The sequence below is a fragment of the Mobula birostris genome, chromosome 3 (assembly GCF_030028105.1).
Source record: "Mobula birostris isolate sMobBir1 chromosome 3, sMobBir1.hap1, whole genome shotgun sequence".
NCBI lineage: Eukaryota > Metazoa > Chordata > Chondrichthyes > Myliobatiformes > Myliobatidae > Mobula > Mobula birostris.
The window spans coordinates 170,939,633-170,963,733 of NC_092372.1; the positions used below are offsets into that span (position 1 = coordinate 170,939,633).

The following is a 24,101-nucleotide window of genomic DNA, read 5'->3' on the forward strand; positions in this document are numbered from 1 at the left end:
GCATGATTTCCCCTTGGTAAATCCATGCTGACTCGGACCGATCCTGTTGCTGCTATCCAGATGTGTCGTAATTTCATCTTTTATAATTGACTCCAGCATCTTTCCCACCACCGACGTCAGGCTAACCGGTCTATAATTCCCTGTTTTCTCTCTTACTCCCTCCTTGAAGAGAGGGACAACATTAGCCACCCTCCAATCCACAGGAACTGATCCTGAATCTATAGAACATTGGAAAATGATTACCAATGCATCCACGATTTCTAAAGCCACCTCCTTAAGTACCCTGGGATGCGGATCATCAGGTCCCGGGGACTTATCAGCCTTCAGACCCAACAGCCTATCCAACACCATTTCCTGCCTAATATAAATTTCCTTCAATTCATCCATTACCCTAGATCCTTTGGCCACTATTACATCTGGGAGATTGTTTGTGTCTTCCCTAGTGAAGACAGATTCAAAGTACCTGTTCAACTCGTCTGTCATTTCCTTGTTCCCCATAATAAATTCACCGGCTTCTGTCTTCAAGAGCCCAATTTTGGTCTTAACTATTTTTTTTCCTTTTCACATACCTAAAGAAGCTTTTACTATCCTCCTTTATATTCTTGGCTAGTTTACCTTAGTACCTCATTTTTTCTCCACGTATTGCCTTTTTAGTTACCTTCTGTTACTCTTTAAAAGTTTGCCAATCCTCCGGCTTCCCACTCATCTTTGCTATGTTATACTTCTTCTCTTTTATTTTTATACTGTCCATTACTTCCCTTGTCAGCCACGACCTCCCCTTACTCCCCTTAGGATCTTTCTTCCTCTTTGGAACGAACTGATCCTGCACCTTCTGCTTATTCCCAGAAACACTTGCCATTGCTGTTCCACTGTCATTCCTGCTAGGGTATTGTTCCATTGAACTTTGGCCAGCTCCTCCCTCATAGCACCATAGTTCCCTTTGTTCAACTGTAATACTGACACTTCCGAGTTCCCCTTCTCCCTCTCAAATTGTAGATTAAAACTTATCATATTATGGTCACTACCTCCTAATGGCTCCTTTACCTCGAGGTCCCTGATCAAATCTGGTTCATTGCACAACACTAAATTTAGAATTATGTTCTTTCTGGTAGGCTCCAGTACAAGCTGTTCTAAGAATCCATCTCGGAGGGACTCCACAAACTCCCTTTCTTGGGGTCCAGTACCAATCTGATTCCTCCAGTCTACCTGTATGTTGAAGTCCCCCATAACAACTGTAACATTCCCTTTGCGACATGCCAATTTTAACTCTTGATTCAACTTACACCCTACATCCAGACTACTGTTTGGGGGCCTGTAGATAACTCCCATTAGGATCTTTCTCCCCTTAGAATTTCTCAGTTCTATCCATACTGACTCTACGTCTCCTGATTCTATGTCCCCCCTCGCAAGGGACTGAATATCATTCCTCATCAACAGAGCCACCCCACCCCCTCTGCCCATCAGTCTGTCCTTGAATTTTCATTTCCCAGGCCCTGTCCACTTGAAGCCATGTCTCTGTTATTCCCACAACATCATACTTACCAATTTCCAACTGTGCCTCAAGGTCATCCACTTTATTTCTTATACTCTTATACATTTCTTATCAAAGTACGTATGCAGTATACAAATCTGAGATTCTTCTTTTCCAGATAGCCACAAAACCGAAAAAAAAGGAACAGCAACACAATCATCATCCCCCTCAAACCCAGCACAAAACACCACAGGAACATCAACCCAAATCCCCCTCCCCAGCACAAAATGCCACAGGAACATCAACCTCAAACCCCCCCTCCCCAGCACAAAATGCCACAGGAACATCAACCTCAAACCCCCCCTCCCCAGCACAAAACCCCACAGGAACATCAACCCCAAATCCCCCTCCCCAGTACAAAACACCACAAGAACATCAACCCCAAGCCCTCCTCCCCAGCACAAAATGCCACAATCATCAACCCCCTCAAATCCCCCTCCCCAGCACAAAACGCCACAAGAACATCAACCCCAAATCCCCCTCCTCTGCACAAAAAACGAGAAACAAAGGGCAAAAAACACAGACTAAAAAAAAGACTGGAAAGAAGTTCATTGACTATATCCGAAACACAGAAAACCTTCGTAACATCCTCTGGATTAATCACACATTAATGTGGGCACTTTCCATTTTTACTGTGAATGTAGGAATTTATAAATGTAAAAAAAGTTTACAAGTCCTTATATTGGGAATTGAATTATTTTAACCTATACTGAACCAATAATCCCAGCCCATGGATTCTATTTTATTTGAAGACAATGACATGTTAGTTCCCTAAAGCAGTGCCACAGAAACTGAATGCTTTGAGTGATATATATAATCGATTGTTTGTACGTTATGCACATTCTACTTAAGCGTTATGTCTGTGACTTAACCAACACATAACGAGATTCTTTTAGATCACACCATTATTTCCGTGGCTGAGGTACAACCAATTGTAAGGTTGTTATTAAACTTGCCTTTTGAGTTGCCCAATTTTAAATCCGATTCTTTTGCATTTCCAGGTATGTTGTGTTAAGTGGCACTGTGGTAAATTTTATGTCATTTACCACTGGTTACTTTGTTCTACAACTTCAGATCCACAGGCAATTGTTTTTTATAATTTATTTATATTTAGGTTACTTTAATTAGCTGTCAGCTCTTTTTCTTTCCTTCACTGGCTCTTAGCTTCTGTTGCACCGAATTATGTAGTAGAAGGAAGTACACAGAGGGCCAGAGTTGGGATGACTGCAGAAATCCATGAGGGGTATAGAACTGAAGATGGTAAGGCTAAGAAGGCATTTATAAGTAAAAATGAAAACTTGATATTTTAAGGTGTTAGAAGATCGGAAATAAATGTAGGTCAGTGAGTACAAGAGAAGATTAGGTAATTGTCAGCTTGTTATTAAACAGACAGTGCAATTTTGTTCAAGCTGAAGTTTGTGGAAGAAATTAGCATAAACAGTAAAACAACAGAGTTGTCAGGTATGGAAAGAAAAAGACATAGACTGGGGAGTAGGGATGGTTGTAGCAGGGTTGGAGCTGGCTAAGTTCCTCAGAATTCACCTTACCTTTTTACTGATTTGTTTTTGATACTATTATCCTCAAATCTATCAACATTTAATTTGCAAAATAATCTACATGTCACATTAGCACACACCTTTTGAGAATCAGGTATACAACTCCCCATTTTTCAGTCTTCTAGCTGCTTCTTCACAAACACAATCAGATCTTCAAACAACATTTCCCTTCTATTATGCCCATTTGACATATATTAGTAATGGACTCTAGCAATTTTTGTCTAGATTCTTATATCAGGCTAATCTGCCTTAAATCCCCTATGTCCTCCCCACCCCTCCTTCCTCAAATGCAGATGTTACATTTGCTACATTCCAATCCACTCAAATCATTCCTGAATCCATGTAATTTTGGAAGAAAGCGAATAAGGCATTTGCTATCACCATACCAGAACACTAAGATGTAGACATCAACCCATAACATTTGTTGGGTTTAGTCTCCTTAAGTTCTCTATAAGTTTTCTTAGTACTGTAATTATTTTAAATCCACAACTCGTATCAGACCATTACTTACCACTATTTCTCGTTCATTTATCCTGCCCTCTACTGTGTATAACAGATTAACAACTGATCTTTAATTATTTTCTGCTTCTGAGCTATATACCTGATAAGTTTGTCAGAAGACAATTTCTTAAGTAATATGTATCCTTTCAAAATTAAATGATTGTTTAGCTGTTTTAAAGATGAACCTTGACAAGACTGGGCTTAAGTGGCAAGTATTACTGCCTCAAAAAGCAATGCAATATGAGTGGAAATGATGAGGAAATGATAAATAGGGTGAAAAAAATGAGAAACAGAAAAGGCAAATAGGTTTAGATTAGGGATTTGAAATTGAGCAAAATGTTCTAATACAATCAGCAAATGAGTAACAAAAATAAAAATCTGAGAACATTGCAAGTGTAAAATGAATGTTTATTAACAATTAAGAGCAAAATTGACAATCAAAAAATTTTAATAAAGAAATCTAATCAAGTCTGTTTATTTAAAATTACATTATCTACAAAGTTTTATCAGTAATTTGTACAAACGTGATAAATGTGCAAGAGATACACATTCTTCAATAAAAAAATAAAAACTTAGAAATAACCATTATTGTGTCTTTAGTAACATCTTCCAATTTGTACTTGAAAAGGATCTAATTAAATTGTGGATTTCGAAGTTCTGTTTTTATTTCCAGCTCTGGCCAGGGAAATTATGTATGGCAGATTAATGGTACAAATGAGTCCTGACGAAGGGTCTCGGCCCGAAACGTTGACTGTACCTCTTCCTAGAGATGCTGCCTGGCCTGCTGCGTTCACCAGCAGCTTTGATGTGTGTCACAATGGTACAAATGGTTTATTTTGATTGAGGTTCTCTTAAAATCAGTACTGAAAGCAGTTTAAAATAAATGATTTTCATTTGATTATGTTTAATTTTGAAGCTTTGGATTGCCACTGTGTGGGAGTATCCATCACCCACATTTAGGTTTTATTACTCTTGATTTCTTTTAGAGTATTTCCTTGAAAATGTTTGCCTTTTGCTGGTGTCTATATTTATTGTTGACTTTGCATTTTGCAGCGGTGAATTGTGCTTGCATGGCTCTTCCACAATTCCACATGACTGCTGTTTCCATGTTATGCAATCTACACATGAATTCACAGGGAACAGCAATATGTTTGATTGATGGCCAGAGTCTGAGCTAAAGTATTTTCCATGTCCCCTGTGAGATAATTCAGGTTGAAGGATCCAATTGGAGATGACTGACAACTGAAGTAATAAGAGATGGCAATGTAGGTACTGATGTGGGGCCAGATAAACATGTTTTGAATGGAACAAGAAATCATTGAAAAGGGGCAGGCTGAGAGGAGAAAAGAATAGTTCTACTTCACGCTGCTGCTTTTAGAGTTACCTGGATTGTGATGTAACAGTCTGGTTTCTAGGCAACTCGTTGTGCCTAGTTCTGCACAGAGCATATTCAGACCTGGGATCTTCCTGATCTGCAGAGTTCAGTAGCTCAGTACACAATACCTTTACTAAATTAATGATTGGTCATAAACCTAAATCAAAAATTTACTACCATATGTTAACTTGTTTTTAGAAGTCTGCATTAATATTGTTTGATATTTTTGCCGCCTTGTTATTTCCAACTTCCTTCTTTTTCATTCTTGCTGTGGTCTGTTGTTGATTATATTTTCTTGGAATATTTACATTCCTTCTGACATTGAAGTGACTTTAAAAGTTTGAGGATTGTTTCCTTTATTTTGTGTATATTTTCTTTTCTGGACTTAGTTTATTATTAATTCCATTTTCAGCTTTTGAGAAAATGTATTTTACAAATGGGAAACCCTATTGTGGAAGGACCATTAGGATGTCCACCGTTTGAGAAGCCCAGTATTGAACAGGTAAAGAAAGATATTATTTTGCAAACTGCAAACTAGAATGAACTTCGCTTTTGTTCCAAAACAAGACTGTACTGAAAATAAAAGTTGATAAATGAAAGAACTTGTCCCCTATGAATGCTCCCCTATCTGTGGGTAGGAACATGTAACCTGAGAATACAGTGAATACAATTGATAAATCTTTTAAAATTTCATTTGCTTCTTCAAATGCATTCAAACTTTCTCTCATGTCATTTTATTCCGAAGTTTGTAACTCATGCCTCATTCCTGTTTATGACAGCAAAGTTGTATATGCAATCCTCATATTTTTGTTAACCTTCTCCCTTCCTCACCACCCCCACACTCCCTGGCAATATGAATGTCTCTGATTAAAAGCGCTGCACTACTGACCCGAGGGATAGTTTTTGGGTGTGGCTGTCTGAGGCTGGTCTCCCAGCCTTCTTCCACTGCCAATGGTTAGTGCTAGAACACAAGCCATTGCTTTGGAGGGAATCCATTAATCTCTGGTTTAAATTGTGCTAACTCAGTGAATTATTAACACAAATAGTTTAATAAAAGGAGACATGTTTATCCAATTTCATGTTTCAGGGTAGAATTAGAACTATAGGTGGAGATTTATTTACCAAAATGCATTGAAATCCAATTGGTTCATGTGCTGATGGACTCGCCAGAACATAAAGGAATTGGAAAAGTTGTTTCAAACTGAACTGCAGTGTACTCTGGCTGGAGAATGCACCGACTTTCAATACACAGATGGAAAAAAAAATTTGAAAGATACAAATCTATAGAATTTTCTATCTGAGAGATCTGTATTTGATCCTGATCCTGGGTGCTGTCTGAGCAAGGTTTACATGTCCTCCTGTGACCACAGGGCGTTCTGCCCGTTATTCTGATTTACTCCAACATGCCAAAGACATGCTGATAAATTAATTAGCTACTGTGTATTACCTCTTAATGTAGGTTAACTTAATCAAAATGGAGTTGATACGCATGTGAGGGAGAATAAGTTGTTTTGGGAAGTAAGGAGAAAGGGAGCAGGACAGGTTGGGAGCCAGCATGCAGTCAGCTGACCCCTTTCTGTGTTGCATCAGGTAAATAAGAATAGTTGGGCCTCAGATATGTAGATATTTAAAAGAATCAAAGACAAATATAGGATTAAATAGGCAAGCGGATTGAAGTAGAGATTTCAGTGATGGCAGAGAACTAGAGAACTTTTTCTGATGATCTTGTAAAGTGCAGCAAATCATGGTTGAACAATACAGATGAATTTAAAAATATATGAGAGTTATTTCTTAGGACACGGAAAAGAATGAGAATCCAGAATGCACAGAATATATCTCCCATTTTATAAATGTGGACTTACGGTATTTATTTCAGATAATTGTATAAACAAAAGTGTTAATGCATTGAGTTGCTTTATAAATTAAATTGCTTTGCACTCTCTGTCACTTCTTTGTCCTTTAAGAGTCAGAAACTACATAAAATTTATATTTGGGCACAGTGTTAAACTCCGAAGGTTCAGAAATAAAATATTGTAGGTTATTCCTTCAGGGTGTGAAATTATAGTGTGAAACACTTGTATGTGAACATTAGTGCATCATTCTCTGTGCAGTGAACTTGGAGAAGCCCAGCATATGCAGGAGAAAGAAAACACCACCTCCCTATTTACTTCCCCCCCGCTATCTGCCCTGTTAGCCATATCCTAAATCTCCAGTTCCCATTGGACTCATTGGTCACCTCAGAACCTGTAGAATTTGTGGAAACGGGTCAACATAGAGAAACACTTAGGAAGGGATAATGATTTGTCTGAAATATTGTTTGTGTTTTAGCAGAAACATTAACCTTTTTAATGTCCAAGTGTAAGAACAACCTGTAGCTGACACACAGGTGTGTAGTGCCAGCATTCAATTCTCCCCTCAGCCGTACTGACATGTTTTAGTATGCATCCTGGAGCAGAGAGTTCTTTTTACCTTGCTATTTACATTTTCTCGTTTTTACTCAGGGAGTTACTAATTTTGTGCAGTACAAGTTTAGTCACCTGCCACCAAAGGAAAGACAAACAATTTGTGAACTGTCTAAGATGTTCTTGAATCGAATCAACTACTGGCAGCTGGAAACACCCTCGCAAAGAAGACTTCGGGTACCAAATGATGATTGTGCTGGATACAAGGTTAATTATACAAGGTATAATCGTTCACAAAAAGGGAAGGCATTACACTTAGGGGGCTTGTTGCAATGCAAGTTTGGTCTTTAGCTGCAGAAGTGACAGTTTAATATGGCGTATGTTGCAGCATTTGCATTTTATAATGCAACACCATAAGATCTATGGGATGGGACAAGTTAGAGACTGTACCTACAGTCAAAGTTTCTGAAAGGAAGAAGAGTAGGTATTGAATAATTACAGATTTCGCTTGAACCCAGTCAGTCGAGCTGGTAATTTTTGCTATTTTAATGCTGTGTGGACGTTGAACTATCTGAGGATATGCAGTAGTGCTTGAATTTATTTCTGTGACAACTTGGTGTTACTATATTTTTTTAACGATTAAAGGATGTGACCTACGGCATTTTGCATGAGTAGGTGAGTAAAGGGGTGTGGAACTTTAATTCACATGCTCTTTGAAGAGATCAATATCTGGAGTGTCCAGTGTGCAATCTCAGCTGACTTACACTCTTTGGCACTTCCCTGGGTGACTGCTCTCTCAGCCCACTCTATAGTAGTACCAGTTTTAACCTGATAGGTGAACACTTTTGCACTCTCCATAGAGGCTGCACGACCTGCTGAGTATATCCAACATTTTCCATTTAATGTCTGTGATAAACTTGTTCCTCTAAATACTTACCTTGTCAGGCAAGGGACAGAAGAAGTGGAGAGAGAAGCAGAGTTAATTTTTCATCTTTATAATTTTAAAAATTGGAAGATTTTACAGTTCAAAGTAGAATTTTATTATCAGAGTACATACATGTCACCACACACAACCCTGCGATTCATTTTCCTGCAGGCTTACTCAGCAAATCTATAGAGTAGTAACTGTAAACAGGATCAATAAAAAAAAATAAGAACATAGATGACACCAAACTGTTGAAATTCAACTATAAATGAATAGCAATAAATAAGCATGAAATAACAAGATAAAGATTAAAGTAAGATCGTTGGTTGTGGGAACATCTCGATAGATGAGTGTAATTATCCTCTTTTGTTCAAGAGCCTAATGGTTGTGGTGTAGTAACTGTTCTTGAACCTGATGGTGCGAGTCCTGAGGCTCTTGTACCTTCTACTTGATGGCAGCAGCGAGAAAGGAGCATGGCCTGGGTGGTGAGGATCTTTGATGATGGATGCTGCTTTCCTACAACAGCATTTCATGTAGATGTGCTCAATACAGATAACAGCTTTTAAGTCCAGTACAGATCCAGGAAAAGGCTGAGGACAGGGGAAAAAGCAAACTAGTGAGTCTGTTATGAAGTCATGGAGCAATACAGTACAGATACAGCCCCATTGGGCCAACTAGTCCATGCCAACCACGGGACCCATCCAGCTAGTCCCTTTTTGTTGTGTTCAGTCCATATACCTCTAGGTCTCACCCTTCTTCTGTGTACTTGTCCAAGTGCTCCTTAAATTAGGGGTCCCCAAACTTTTTTGCACCGCTGACTGGTTTAATATTGACAATATTCTTGCGGACCGGCCAACGGGGTGGGGGGGGGGTGTTCATCACAACCAGAATATCGGTGATAAGTCAACTATACATTACTTATAAGTGGCTAATACACTCAATTTCATTTCTAAAAGGGTTTATCTAACAAATTTAATATTAAACACCCAGCGCATATTTTCCTTGCATGAATATAGTGATAAGTCAATTATAAGTCAATAGCATCATACAACATTTGGATATTAAACACACAGCACATATTTTCCCCGTATGAACATATAAAATCATTGCAACACACCAATATCGCTGAATCAATGGGAGCCCTGGGCTTGTTTCCCTGCAACAAGATGGTCCCATCGAGGGGTGATGGGAAACAGTGATACACAAAGGGGGTTCCTTATATGTCCAGTCTATTCCGCAATTTAGTTTTCGTTGCATTCATTGCAGAAAACCCCGCTTCACAGAGATATGATGTTGGAAATGGAAGCAACGTTTTCAGTGCTTTTGTGGCTATCTCAGGATATTCAGCCTTGACTTTGATCCAGAATGCTGGCAGAGGTGTTATGTCAAACATACTTTTCAGCCTACCATCATTTGCAAGCTCAAGGAGTTGATCTTCCCACGCTGACATGGATGATTCACCGGGGACATTCACAAATGGATCACGGACCCATTCCTTTGCACGTCTTGGGTCATTTGCGTTTGGGAAGTAACGCTCGAATTCTATCGACAGCGAAGATAGGTGATAGCGCACCAGCTGTGAGAAGGATGGTGCAGCCTCAGTATCTCCCAAATTCCCAGCTAATGTTGGGAATGTGTCAAATGTGCCCCTATCCACTTGCCATCCCCACAGTTCCAGTTTGGCTTTGAAAGCAGACATTTTATCTGCTAATTTGAAGACAGTTGTCATTCTCCCCTGAAGTGACAAATTGAGTTCATTGAGCAGGTTGAAGATGTCACACAGATAAGCGAGTTTTGCTATCCACTCCTCGTCACTGAAGTGTGCTGCCAGTGGTGACTTTTTTCCTGAAAGAAATCTCTGTAGCTGTTCTCTTAACTCAAAAACCCTGGCCAGGACTCTCCCCCTTTATAGCCACCTGACTTGTGTGCAGGAGAAGGCGTTTGTGCTCTGCATCCATTTCCTCACAAAGCTGCTCAAACAGACGTGAGTTAAGGGCTTTTGCTTTGATGTGATTGATAATTTCAACAATGTCACTCAATATGCTGTTAAGGTCAGGTGACATTTTTCGGCTAGCCAGCATTTCCCTGTGTATGACACAGTGTGTAGACTGGCATTCAGGAGCAACCTCTTTGACTCAGGTAGTGAAATCAGACAGCCGTCCAGTCATAGCTGCTGCCCTGTCTATGCATATTCCGACACAGAATAACCAGTCTAGTTTGCCTGACATGTAGTCATTCAAAGACTTGAATAGTTCTGCCCCAGTTGTGTTAGTTGGCAGCGGCAGTGCACACAACATTTCCTCGTGCACATCGTCTTGAAATATATTTCGCACATAAACCAGCAGTATTGCCTTGTTGTCGACATCGGTCTGGATAGCATACCATGGTGACCCGTTAAGCCGTTTCAACAGCTGTGCTTCGATGTCCTCCACTATGTCATCGATTCTCCTTGAAACTGTGGTAGCTGAAAGAGAAACCTGTGCCATCTTGTTAGCTGCAGCTTCTCCCAACAGTTCATGGCACATGTCCTTGGTAGCAGGCAGAATCAATTCTTCACCAACAGTGAAAGGCTTCTTAGCCTTAGCAATAAGGCTAGCCACTAAGTACGACGCTCTCAGAGCAGCAGCATTTGTGGAGGTGGTGGCTCTCAGCACTTGCGACTGTTCCACTTGCTCACGTTTTTTCTGCTCAAAAAACTCAATGGGTTTGTCTTTAAGTCCAGGGCGCTTGGACTCAAGGTGCCGAAGCAGTTTTGAGGGCTTCATTGCCTCATTAGACAGCTTGTCTCCACATATCACACACGGGGTTGGAGCGTGCAAGTCACCGGTTGCAATAAAGCCATATTTTATGTACGACTCGTCATATTTTCTGTTGAAGGAAGCTTTGTTTTTTTTTGCAGTCTCGGCCTCAGCTGTCTGTGCATTATCATCATCGTTAGGCCTTTTATGTCCCCTACCACCTCTTCCAAAGAAACTCAAGCGACGTTTGTTTTTTACTCAGAGTAGTTGTAGGTTAATGACCAACTGATGACCTCGCATGGGTAATGACCTCACGTGCGTAATGACCTTGCGTGCGTTCAAGTTCAGTGGGCATGACGGAATGAGGAAAGGTGCAGCTGACTCGTATCGTTTCATATCGCCAAATCATATCGTTTCCTCACGGCCCGGTAGCACATGCTTTGCGGCCGGGTGGTTGGCGACCACTGCCTTAAATGATACAGTTGTACCTGCCTCCACCGTTTCCTCCAGTGGCTCATTCCACATTCTCGCCACCCTTTGTCTGAAATCATTGTCCCTCAGGTCCTTTTTAAATCTTACCCCTCTCATCCTGACCCTATGGTCCCTTATTTTGGATTTCCATGCCGTGGGGAAAAGACTGTTACCATCTATGTTATCTATGTTCTTCATCATGTTAATTGCTTCTACGTAGCCATCATTCATTTTCCTGCATTCCGGGCTGTAAAGATGCTAGTCTGGTCAACCTCACCCTGTCGGTCAGGCCCTCTAACCCTGACAACTTCCTCATAAATATTTTCTTCACTCTTCCCAGTTTTACCAAATCTTTCCTATAACAGGGTGACCAAAACTCTATACAATACTCCAAGTGCGATGTCACCAATGATTTATACAACGGCAGCCCTTATACTCATTGCCCTGACTGATGAAAGCAGCATGCTATACACCTTTTTCATGATCATGTCTACTGTGATGCTGGTTTTCACTCAACTATATTACAGGATCCCATTTGATTTCTTCAGCTTTTCCAGCTCTGATTAAAAATTTGAAGACCAATAAACATTTGGACGGAGCATTCGTGAATTCAAGTCAGTCCTTCCATGTTTAAATTGATCTGTACGAAATTTCAACCCCAGGAAAATATTCATTCCACTGCCTTTAGTTTTAAAGGTATGGTGGTTGTCCACCATGTCTGCTGATGACAGGAAACCTGTGCGGGAGAGTTTTTAAAGTGGAAAAGCCCTTGAACTGGGGCTGTGCCATTCTCTTGACCTCAGAAGTCCAGGTCCAGTGGCATGAACAGGCATCACAAACTAATGTCTTTAAAAGAAGACCATTTGGGTTAAAGTCAAAGTTGCGTTTATTACCATACAAATGATTACCTGTATGCACAAGTGCAATGCAAAACTTACTTGCAATTGTATCACAAACACATAGCATAAAATAAAGCAATCTTCAAATCAGGGAAAGAAAGAGCCCAATTAGACCAAAGGAAAAAACAAAGTTAATTTTACTGCAAAAGGATCAAAATGGTCATATACAGCTAAACTCTTAATGATTAGGGTTGTGCTGGTTGATTTAAATGCCGAATGGTCAAAGGGAAGTAGCTGTTTTTGAACTGATGGGACTTCAGGCTTTTGTACCTCCTGCTTGATGACAGCTGTGAGAAGATGGCATGGCCCAGATGGTCGAGATCTTTGACAATGGATACTTCTGCCTTAGGACAGCACTTCCTGATGATGGGGAGGGATTAGTTTGATTGGGGAGAACAGGATTGAGACAATACCAGGTAAAAAAAACCCTTGTGTTAAGTTGCTTCATATACCCCAATACATTGATTCCCAATTTAAACTCTTAATAATGACACAAGCCTGATGACATTCTGAATATGAGGACCAATCTAACAATAATAAAATAAGTTATTAATGAATGAAGTAAATAGAAATTTTAAAACTGAACCAGATTTCCCAAATGATTTAAACCTCATTAACAGGAGCAATGGTTGCCCTGTATTGACATCAATGCAATTAGCGAACAAACTAAAGAGTACTAATGCTGATTCCTGCTGATGGATACCCAGAAAGTCTTTGGTCTGTGTACTTGGGGGAGAAAACACTGACAAAGGAACTTGATGGATTTATATAATTGAGGTCAAGTGCATACGCTACAGAGATTTAGAGTTAGTGTCATAACCATAACTTTTCAGGCCTGTTAAGTAAGAGTCCTTGGTGCCTTTTTCAATTCCATCACATCCTTTCGGTAACGTGGTGACCTGAGCTGTGAGCAGGGTGTGCAAGCTTTAGCGTGGAGCTAATGGGCACATGAAGGAGAATAGATTAAAAGTGAATTGAGTGAGTGAGTGGGATAAAGCACACACTTTCGCCAAAGGAAGTGAACGTTGGAAACTCTACAAATAGTATTAATCTATGTATTGAGAATGCTGCGTTACCCAGAGCATGCTGCAGTGTTACTATGGTCTACGCCAGCATTTTAATACAGGTTTCCCCCGCCATCCGGGGGTAGAGCGTTCCTATGAAACGGTTCGTAAGCCGTAATGTCGTAAAGCAAAGAAGCAATTACCATTTATTTATATGGGAAAATTTTTTGAGCTTTCGCAGACCCAAAAATAACCTACCAAATCATGCCAAATAACACATAAAACCTAAAATAACAGTAACATATAGTAAAAGCAGGAATGATATGATAAATACACAGCCTATATAAAGTAGAAATACTTTTCTACAATCATTACTGCACTGTTCTCCATAGCGAAAATCTCACGCAAGCTCCGTTGGCAGAAAATCTCACGCAAGCGCTGTTGGCAAAAACCTGGCGCAAGCACTCTCCAGTAACCTTTAAGCTATGAAGCTGCCAAATCATACCAAATAACACGTAAAAATACACAGCCTATATAAAGTAGAAATAATGTATGTACAGTGTAGTATCACTTACTGGAATCGGGACAGCGCCGAGCACACTGATGATGGTGTGTTAGGCTGAGTCGTCGCAGGTTGGGTGGTGCAGTGGCCCCCACCCTCCAGGCCACCAACCGATACCGATCTGCGAAGCATGCAGGGGTGCAGCGGTAGCCGGGAGGCACACAGCACATCTTTAAGAAAAAAGCCGAAACAAATATGCTAATTAATTAGGTGCCGCCCGGCACGTAATTGTCAGCCCAGATCAGTGCCGATTTCCGATTGCATCGTCTCTGATCTGGGCCGACAATTACGTGTCGGGCGGCACCTAATGAATTAGCATGTTTATTTCAGCTTTTTTCTTGAAGATGTGCTGTGTGCCTCCCGGCTACCGCTGCATTCTCCGCGAATCGGTATCTGTCCGTGGCCTGGGTGGTGGAGTGTCATCTTGTCATCGTCTGTTTCCATTAGAGCAGGCAGGTCATCTATCTCTGCCCGCCTCAATGTCGAAGGTCGAGGTTTGTCATCTGCTGTGGCTGATGTGGAAGGCTTGCTTGACTGCTGAGCCTCGCGCATTTTTCTATCACACAGTTCTTTGTAAGGACTGAAACCATCTTGCAAATATCCCCTAAACCTACGCACCCTTTCCAAATTAAAGTCTTACTTTATCATTGCAGCGAAAATCTCACGCAGTTGCTTCATGTTCAGTTTGCTACTGCATTCAGTTTCGATTGTTATCCTTTTTTCTTCCAATTGCATCAGCTCTTCATCCATCAGTTCTTGGTCATAGGATGCCAAAACCTCTTCAACATCATCTTCGTCAGCTTCCACAAGCCAAACTCACTTTGTCCTTTCTTCCTTCACCACGATCGCAACGCTTAATTATGTCTAGTCTTACGCTAAGTGTAACACCCTTACGAGCTCTTTTAGGCTTTTCCGATACCATAGAACTCATCTTGCAAACGACTGCACACAGGCATGTGTTTAAGCAATGCTGGCGAGAATGCAGCTCCGAATCTGGGGAGAGCGGCTGCATGGGGCGCGCGCTGCCTTTTATCGTGCACTGATTTTTTTTCATAACAGTGAAAACACCTTCTGAAAGCGAAAACAGGGTACTAATGTAGGTCTTTCGTAACAGTGAGGTTTCGTAAAGCGAACATTCGAAAAGCGGAGGACACCTGTATACCTCTTGCGCAGGGCCTGAAGAACTTTAAAGGTACTAGCAGTTAGGATTGAACTTGAAGATTTGTTTATTCTTTTTTTCTTTTTATATTAATTATCAGTTGACTCAGTTAAAATGCTGCAAATATTAGCTAACATAATCTAATGCTGTTACAGATGTTCGGAACACTGAGAGAATCAGATCCTTCCTAATTATTCTGCACTATGTTTGGATCCGAAATTACAAGGGATAAATCCATGCACCCTGCAGTCTTTGCAAATGCTGGCTCTTCCCCAATCCTGCTAGTTTATAAGATGCCATAGTTCCATTAGATACACAGCAGAGAAATGGACCCTTTGTTTGTCCCACAATGTCCTTGCAAGGGTTTTGGTCCATCTATATTAATCCCATTTGCCCATATTAGGTCAGTATCCTTCCATGCCTTGCAGATTGAAGTGCCTGCCTAAATTTCTCTTAAACATCATATATATTTTACAGTCTTGTGTTTTAGTCTTATCATACAACTCCCAAGCAAAGCAACTCCCTTGCTTGTCTGAATCAAACTGTGACGTTTATTTTTGTGGACAGTTGATTGACTGAATCCCAATGTTTGCTTTGTGGTCATGAAATAATCCTCACTGTAAAGATTAACGGTCAGAAATAATTTGACTGCTGGATTGATTGGACAATGCAGGCAACTAGAGTATATTTGATCACACTCCTGATTTGTGAAGTTAAGGGGGAAAAGCCTTGGGATGTCAGAAAACGTGTTCTTTGCTGAAGGACGCCAAGCCTCAGCCCCACGATTAGAGTAGAACCACAGTCTTAGGCTGGTTAGCTCAGATAAAAGGGATTTTCCAACAGAGAACTAAACATTGCACTATAGCAACTACTGAAGCAGAAGGGGGATTTGGTCTATGTAGAATCAAAAGGTGTCTGAAATATAATCTTAGAGAGGATAAAATATAGCTGAGAGAATGGAAAACAAAATCCCAAGTTTGAATTAAATTTTGAACAAATGCCAAGTGACAGAGATCCAATCTATTAAAATGTAACTTGAGAATTCCTGTCAGGATTAATGAATCATGTTGAATAGAGATGTGGAGGCAATATCCTGAATTTGTTTTGAAAGCGTTTAGAAATTGAAAATAGAAGTGTTTTGACTATATGGTCTAGAAGTCTGAAAAAAACTTTACACTTCCCACAACTAACCGTTAAAATATCTATGGCACTGGGAATAAAAATATAAAACGTTTCAGTAGTGAATTTCCAACTAAGCCACAGTGCTAAGCAACCTGGACCCTTATCTTATGTTATTGGAAGATTCAGCAGAGAGCTTCTCACCCTCAAAAATTTGCATACATGATGTTTAAAGCAGAGACTGTTTAGCCTCACTATATCTCAATATTTACCTTCCACTTCTCCACAAGAACTGCAGGAAGCAGTAGGAGATCCAGATTATCAGCTACTTGTATACCCTCGGTGGCCACTTTATTAGGTACAGGAGTATACCTATTAAAGTAACCACAGGAATTAAACCTGGTCTTGCCTTCTGCTGCTGTAGCCCAGCCCATCCACTTCAAGGTTCAAAATGTTGTGCATTTAGAGATGCTCTTCTGCATAGCTCTGTTGTAACACATGGTTATTTGAGTTACTATCAATTTTCTATCATCTTGAACCAATCTGGACATTATCCTCTGATCTCTCATTAACTGGATGCTTACTGTTTTTGCACCATTCTCTGTAAACTTCAGAGACTGTTGTGCATGAAAATTCCAGCAGATATGCAGTTTCTGAGATATTCAAACCACCCAGTCAAAATCACTTGTATCACATTGCTTCCCTGTTCTGATGTTTGGTCCGAACAACAACTGAACCTCTGGACCATGCCTGCATACTTTTATGCATTGAGTTGCAGCCATATGATTGACTGATTAGATGTTTGCATTAATGAGCAGGTGTACCTAATAAGATGGCCAGTGAGTGTCTATCACCTGTATCAAATGTTAATATGGGTTTAGATAAGTAGCTAATTCATCATTATTATGAGAACATATTGTGCTTTGACTATGTGCAGTTGAAAAATGAGAACTTAATTTGTTACACACTTTCTGAACCTGATATCTGCTAATTCTTTTCAGATGGCTGTGTTACTGTAATGTCCCTCAGTTCTGTGATAGTCTTCCTCGGCATGAAACCACGCAGGTTTTTGGAAGAATATTGCTTCGCTCTGTTTTTACTGTAATGAGGCGGCAGTTATTGGAAAAATCCAGGCAAGAGAAAGATAAGCTACCTTTAGAGAAACAAACATTGATCCTAACACATTTTCCAAAGTAAGTACTTAAAGATCATTGGTGTAATTCTCTAAAACTCCAAATGTGTTGGTTTACTCTTTTTTATCTGTTTGAATTAGAATGAATATTAAACATGTTTTCAGCAAATTGTTTCACATTAATGATCCAGCTGAGAAACATGTTAATACTAGTTTGTATATAACTTGATGAAGGATAGCATTTGCAATACTCATTTAGATTTATAAAGCTGAAAATCACTTCTACCAGCCATCCAGGGATTTAGAATACCTCAAAGCCTTCACAAACATTGAAGTACCTTTAAAAAGTGGTCTTTGCTGTAAGGTAGAGAAGGAAGATTAAATACTGTCAAGAAGTCCTAGATTAGAACAGAGAGATCTAGGAATAATAGTGCATAGTTCCCTGAAGGTAGAATCTCATGTGGATAGGGTGGTGAAGAAAGCTTTTGGTATGCTTTCCTTTATTAATCAGAGCATTGAGTATAGGAGTTGGGATGTAATGTTGAAATTGTATAAGGCATTGGTAAGGCCAAATTTGGAGTATTGTGTACAGTACTGGTCACTGAATTACAGGAAAGATGTCAACAGAATTGAGAGAGTACTAACGTTTACTAAAATGTTGCCTGGGTTTCATCTCCTAAGTTACAGAGAAAGGTTGGACAAGTTAGGTCTTTATTCTTTGGAGCGTAGAAGGTTGGGGGGGACTTGATAGAGGTGTTTAAAATTATGAGGGGGATTGATAGAGTTGATGTGGATAGGCTTTTCCATGGGGGGAAGATTCAAACAAGAGGACATGAGAGTTAAAGGGCAGAAGTTTAGGGGTAACATGAGGGGGAACTTCTTTACTCAGAGAGTGGTGGCTGTGTGGAACGAGCTTCCAGCAGGAGTGGTTGAGGCAGGATCGATGTTGTCGTTTAAAGTTAAATTGGATAAGTATATGGACAGGAAAGGAATGGAGGCTTATGAGCTGAGTGCAGGTCGGTGGGACTAGGTGAGAGTAAGAGTTCGGCATGGACTAGAAGGGTCGAGATGGCCTGTTTCCGTGCTGTAATTGTTATATGGTTATGGTTATTTGTGAAGGTTTAAAGAAAACTGAATCTGAAAGAAAGGTTGGGTATGGGGTGGTGGCCTATGCTACTTTATGCTCTCCAAAGAAGCAAATCAGCAGAATAACTCCATCAATTTGCCTTTACTAGGATCGAGAAAATGTACATCTTAACCAGCATATTTGATCAGTGGTTTAGGCAGCTTTCTCCAGTGGCAGATGAGTAGTTAGGCATTGGGGCGACACAGTAGCAGCGTAGCACTGTAATAAGGTTATTACAGTGCCACCACCAGCCAGGTCACTTCCCATCGCTGTCTGTAAGGAATTTGTATGTTCTCCCTGTGACTGCATGGGTTTCCTCCAGGTACTCTGCTTTCCTCCCACATTCCAAAGATGAATGGGTTAGTAGATGTAATTGGGCAACATGGGCTTATTGGGCTGGAGGAACCTATTACTATGCAGTATCTCTCAGACAAAATAGAAAAATAAACTTCCTTCCAGCATGTCACATATCCATGACTTTGTCAGCCGAGAAGAAGAGCAGCAAGCTCATGACTCTAAGTTCCTCCATGTAGAGGCAAAATAAAATCAACACATCTGAAATATTCAGAAGATGCTTTAGTACTAATTAATCTCAAGAGCAGCTCAGCAAATCCCTGAGACTGTTCTGCCCAAGCACAGATTCCCTATCTTGTATACTTTTAATGTACATGGAGATCAAGCAAAACAGATATCTTTTTGTTTATTTCTCGATCATATTAATTGGTCTTGTCCATGTCTCATCCTGTCTTTGGTTTTAGTGTTAATCAGATTAATTTTACAAAACTTTATCAAGTATTTGACAGTGGTTTTCAGAGACACTTCAGATTTATATAACAGAGGTTCTTGCAAGCCTTCCTATCTTCCCCAGCACAATATGCTCCAAGGTGCATCTAAACCCAAGGACAAAGCATTGCTTCTGCCTTCACCATTAATTCTTGACTGTATTAGTTTTAATAATTTCAAGTTCTCCTTATGTTTAAGTAGATGAAATAATGGCTCATAGATGGGAAAGTAATCTGATTGCCAAGGTAAAACTAAAGATGGGAGAGGTGATGGACATTTATACTGAGGTGCCAGTGTTGTACATAATGGAAACCAACTCTATGTTTGCTGATGACGTTTCAAGGGGCAGGTTGTAACTTAAAGGAAAGGAGGAGAACTAAGCACACATTCTTGGAGGATTCTGGAGTTTTTACGGTTAGGGATGCAGTCACCAATCTGGTGCTGATTGGATAGGTAAGGTTGGAAACACTTGTGAGAAATCCAACCAACCAGGATGATCGAGGAGAGAGTTGGAGGAAGATATATCTGTTCCTGGGATTTGTAACAGAGTAAATATATGAGAGGTCATGTGATGCTATCTTGGAAACCTTGGTCCCTGCATATTTAGTTTCGTTGCTGTAGGAATGAGCTTAACATCATCTTGACTGTTATCATATTTCTTTCTTTCTTTTCCAATTTTTTTATTAGTTTCATAATAATAAACATAGCATAGTATTGATACAAAGTTATTGGGAATATATTATTGTAATTGACATAGTTAAATATAAGCCCAGTTGACAATTAAATGTTAAAACTCCCAATCATACAGGATACAGATGAACAATATAAAACAAAGAAAATCTAAAAAACAATCATGAAAAAGGAAAAAAATATATAAAAATATAACCCCCCCCCCCCCAAAAACTAACCTAAACAGTGTTAATCAACTAAACTAAAAAAAAGACATGGGCTGTTATGTAACATCATAAAAAAAAAGGAACCATTAGTGTCGACGACTCCATTCCTCTTATCAAATATTACAAAGAAATAGAATAACTTTGGAAAAGGTCAAATTACATCATATGAAAATGTTGAATAAATGGCCTCCAAGTCTTTTTGAATTTAATAGAGGGATCATAAACAACACTTCTAATTTTTTCCAAATTTAAACACGACATAGTTTGTGAGAACCAATGAAATGTGGTGGGAGGATTAATCTCTTTCCAATTCAGCAAAATGGATCTTCTAGCCATTAATGTAAGAAATGCAATCATCTGGTGAGCTGAAGAGGTTAAATGACTTGATTCTATCATTGGTAACCTAAAAATGGCAGTAATTGGGTGAGGTTGTAAATCAATATTCAAAACAGTTGAGATAATATCAAAAATTATTTTTCCAGTATTTTTTCAACAAAGCACATGACCAAAACATATGAGTTAAAGAAGCTATCTCGGAGTAACATCTATCACATATAGGATTTATATAAGAATAATAATGAGATAATTTATCTTTAGATATTTGAGCCCTATGCACTACTTTAAACTGTATCAATGCATGTTTAGCACATATAGAGGGTGAATTAACTAATTGAAGAATTTTTTCCCATTTTTCAATTGGTACAATAATCTTAAATTCTCTTTCCCAATCGGTCTTTAATTGCTATAACACCTTTCTGAAAAGGATTTAAGTCTAAAATTTTTTCCAAAATATCCATTGAATATAAATTTGGAAAGTTAGAAGAAACAGTATTTTAAAAATTTCTAACCTGTAAATATCTAAAAAAGTGAGATCTAGGTAGATTAAATATTTATTAGATAATTGTTCAAAGGACATAAAACAATTTTCCAAAAATAAATCACAAAATCGAACTATACCTTTAATTTTCCAATCCAGATATGCTTGATCCATAGTAGAAGGTTGAAAAAGGAAATCAGATGTAATAGGGCTTGCTAAAATAAATTGATTCAACCCAAAAAATTTTCGAAATTGAAACCGTATACGTAAAATATATTTAACTATTGGGTTATCCATTTGTTTATACAATTTAGAAAGAGTGAAGGGAAGCAAAGTCCCTAAAATAGAACCCAATGAAAACCCTTGTAAAGAATTACATTCAAGATTTACCGAATGTGGACTTGAAATTATGTCCAAGTCCCAGAACCAAAATTTTCAATATCGAATGGTAATCGCCCAATAGTAAAATCTAAAATTCGGCAGAGCAAAACCTCCCTCCTTTTTAGATTTCTGTAAATGTCTTTTACCTAACCTAGGATTTTTATTCTGCCATATATATGAGGAAATTTTGGAATCAACATTATCAAAAAAGGATTTTGGAATAAAAATTGGCACCATTTGAAATACATGTAAGAATTTAGACAAAATAATCATCTTGATAGCATTGATCCGACCGATCAATGACAGAGACATTGGTGACCATTTAGTAAACAAAAGTTTAATCTGATCAATTAAAGGTAAACCATATTTCAGTTTATATTTGTACTTTATGGAGTCAACCACTTCCGCAACACATTCATATAACAAAAGAAGTTCTATATGTAGATCAAGTTTATAATGCTTTTCTGTATAGGATGGAAAGGCCAGGTTAATGTCTGGGTTAAATAGTACACTGGACTCTTCCTTATATGCTATGTCACAGGCCAATGAGTGTAGGAGGTAGTGGCTGTATTGATTTGAGACTGTTTGGCTATATTTATTTGAAAATCATTTAAAATTCAGAAACATCCTACAGGATTCTAAATCACTCCTACATTGAACAAGTAGACACCATTTAAGTTTGTATGGAAGCCTAGCTCAATGACATAAATGGGATTCAAATATTCCCACCAGAACATTGCACTTGAATCCCAGGGGGACCAATATCCTGGCGGGGAGGTTTGCTAAGGCTATTGAGGAGAATTGAAACTAGGATTGCTGGGGGGAGGGAACCGAACTAAAGAGACGAGGAAGAGGCGGTTGGCTCACAAATAGAGAAAGCTTGGAGACAGTGCAAGAGGGAGGATAGGCAGGTGATTGAGAAGGGATGCGCTCAGACTGATGGTTTGAGATGTGTCTATTTTAATACAAGGAGTATTCTGAACAAAGAGGATGAGCTTAGAGCGTGGTTCAGTACTTGGAGCTATGATGTTGTCACCATTCCAGAGACTGATGGCTCAGGGGCAGGAATGGCCACTTTGAGTGCCAGGCTTTAGATGTTTCATAAAGGACAGGGAGGGAGACAAAAGAGGTGGGGGCATGGCACTGTTAATCAGAGATAGTGTCACGGCTGCAGAAAAGGAGGAAGTCAGTCTGTAGGTAGAAGTTAGGTGGAAGTGGTCAATAACTCTTCTGGGAGTTTTTTATAGAACACCCAATAGTAACAGGGACATCGAGGAGCAGATAGGGAGACAGATTCTGGAAAGGTGTAATAATAACAGGGTTGTCATGGTGGGAGATTTTAATTTCCCAAATATCGATTGGGATCTCCCTAGATCGAGGGGTTTAGATGGGGTAGGGTTTGTTCGGTGTGTTCAGGAAGGTTTCTTGACACGATATGTAGATAAGCCTACAAGAGGAGAGGGTGTACTTGATCTGGTATTGGGAAATGAACCTGGTCAGGTGTCAGATCTCTCAGTGGGAGAGTATTTTGGAGATAGTGATCACAATTCTATTTCCTTTACCGTAGCATTGGAGAGGGATAGGAACAGGCAAGTTAGGAAAGCGTTTAATGGAGTAAGAGGAAATATGTGGCTATCAGGCAGGAACTTGGAAACATAAATTGCGTACAGATGTTCTCAGCGAAATGTATGGAAGAAATGTGGCAAATGTTTGGGGATATTGGCGTAGATTTCTGCATAGGTATGCTCCAATGAGACAGGGAAAGGATGGTAGGGTACAGGAACCATGGTGTACAAAGGCTGTTGTAAAACTAGTCAAGAAGAAAAGAAAAGCTTACGAAAGGCTCAATAAACTTGGTAATGATAGAGATCTAGAAGATCATAAGGCTAGTAAGAAGGAGCTTAAGAATGAAATTAGGAGAGCCAGGAAGGGCCATGAGAACGCCTTGGTGGACAGGATTAAGGAAAACCCCAAGGCATTCTACAAGAGGATAAGATGTGAGAGAATAGGACTAATCAAGTGTGACAGTGGAAAAGTGTGTATGGAACCAGAGGAGATAGCGGAGGTACTTAATGAATACTTTGCTTCAATATTCACTACAGAAAAGGATCTTGGCAGTTGTAGGGATGACTTAGAGCAGACTGAAAAGCTTGAGCACATAGATATTAAGAAAGGGGATGTGCTGGAGCTTTTGGAAAGCACTAATTTGGATAAGTCACCGGGACTGGATGAGATGTACCCCAAGCTGCTGTGGGAGGCGAGGGAGGTGATTACTGAGCCTCTGGTGATGATCTTTGCATCAATGGGGACAGGAGAATTTCCGGAGGATTGGAGGATTGCGGATGTTGTTCCCTTATTCAAGAAAGGGAGTAGAGATAGCCCGAGAAATTATAGACCAGTGAGTCTTACTTCTGTGGTTGTTAAGTTGATGGAGAAAATCCTGAGAGGCAGGATTTATGAATATTTGGAGAGGCATAATACGATTAGGAATAGTCAGCATGGCTTTGTCAAAGGCAGGTTGTGCCTTACGAGCCTGATTGAATTTTTTGAGTATGTGACTAAACACATTGATGAAGGTAGAACAGTAGATGTAGTGCATATGGATTTCAGCAAGGCATTTGATAAGGTACCCCATGCAAGGCTTATTGAGAAAGTAAGGAGGCATGGGATCCAAGGGGACATTGCTTTGTTGATCCAGAACTGGCTTGCCCACAGAAGGCAATT

At 39.6% G+C, this 24,101-nt stretch overlaps 1 protein-coding gene across 10 annotated transcripts in view; it reads left to right on the top strand.

The window, feature by feature from the left end:
* The window catches only part of kat2b (K(lysine) acetyltransferase 2B), a 115,077-nt gene that overhangs the window by 55,032 nt on the left and 35,944 nt on the right, over positions 1–24,101 (top strand). For all 10 annotated transcript variants that reach the window (XR_011885465.1, XM_072253676.1, XM_072253669.1 and 7 more), the window contains exons 4-6: positions 5,376–5,465; positions 7,465–7,646; positions 17,244–17,435. Coding sequence is in view for 9 of the 10 variants with exons in the window: in XM_072253676.1 (XP_072109777.1) it covers positions 5,376–5,465; positions 7,465–7,646; positions 17,244–17,435 (464 nt within the window). In the remaining variant the exon portion in view is untranslated. The remainder of the gene's footprint in view (positions 1–5,375; positions 5,466–7,464; positions 7,647–17,243; positions 17,436–24,101) is intronic.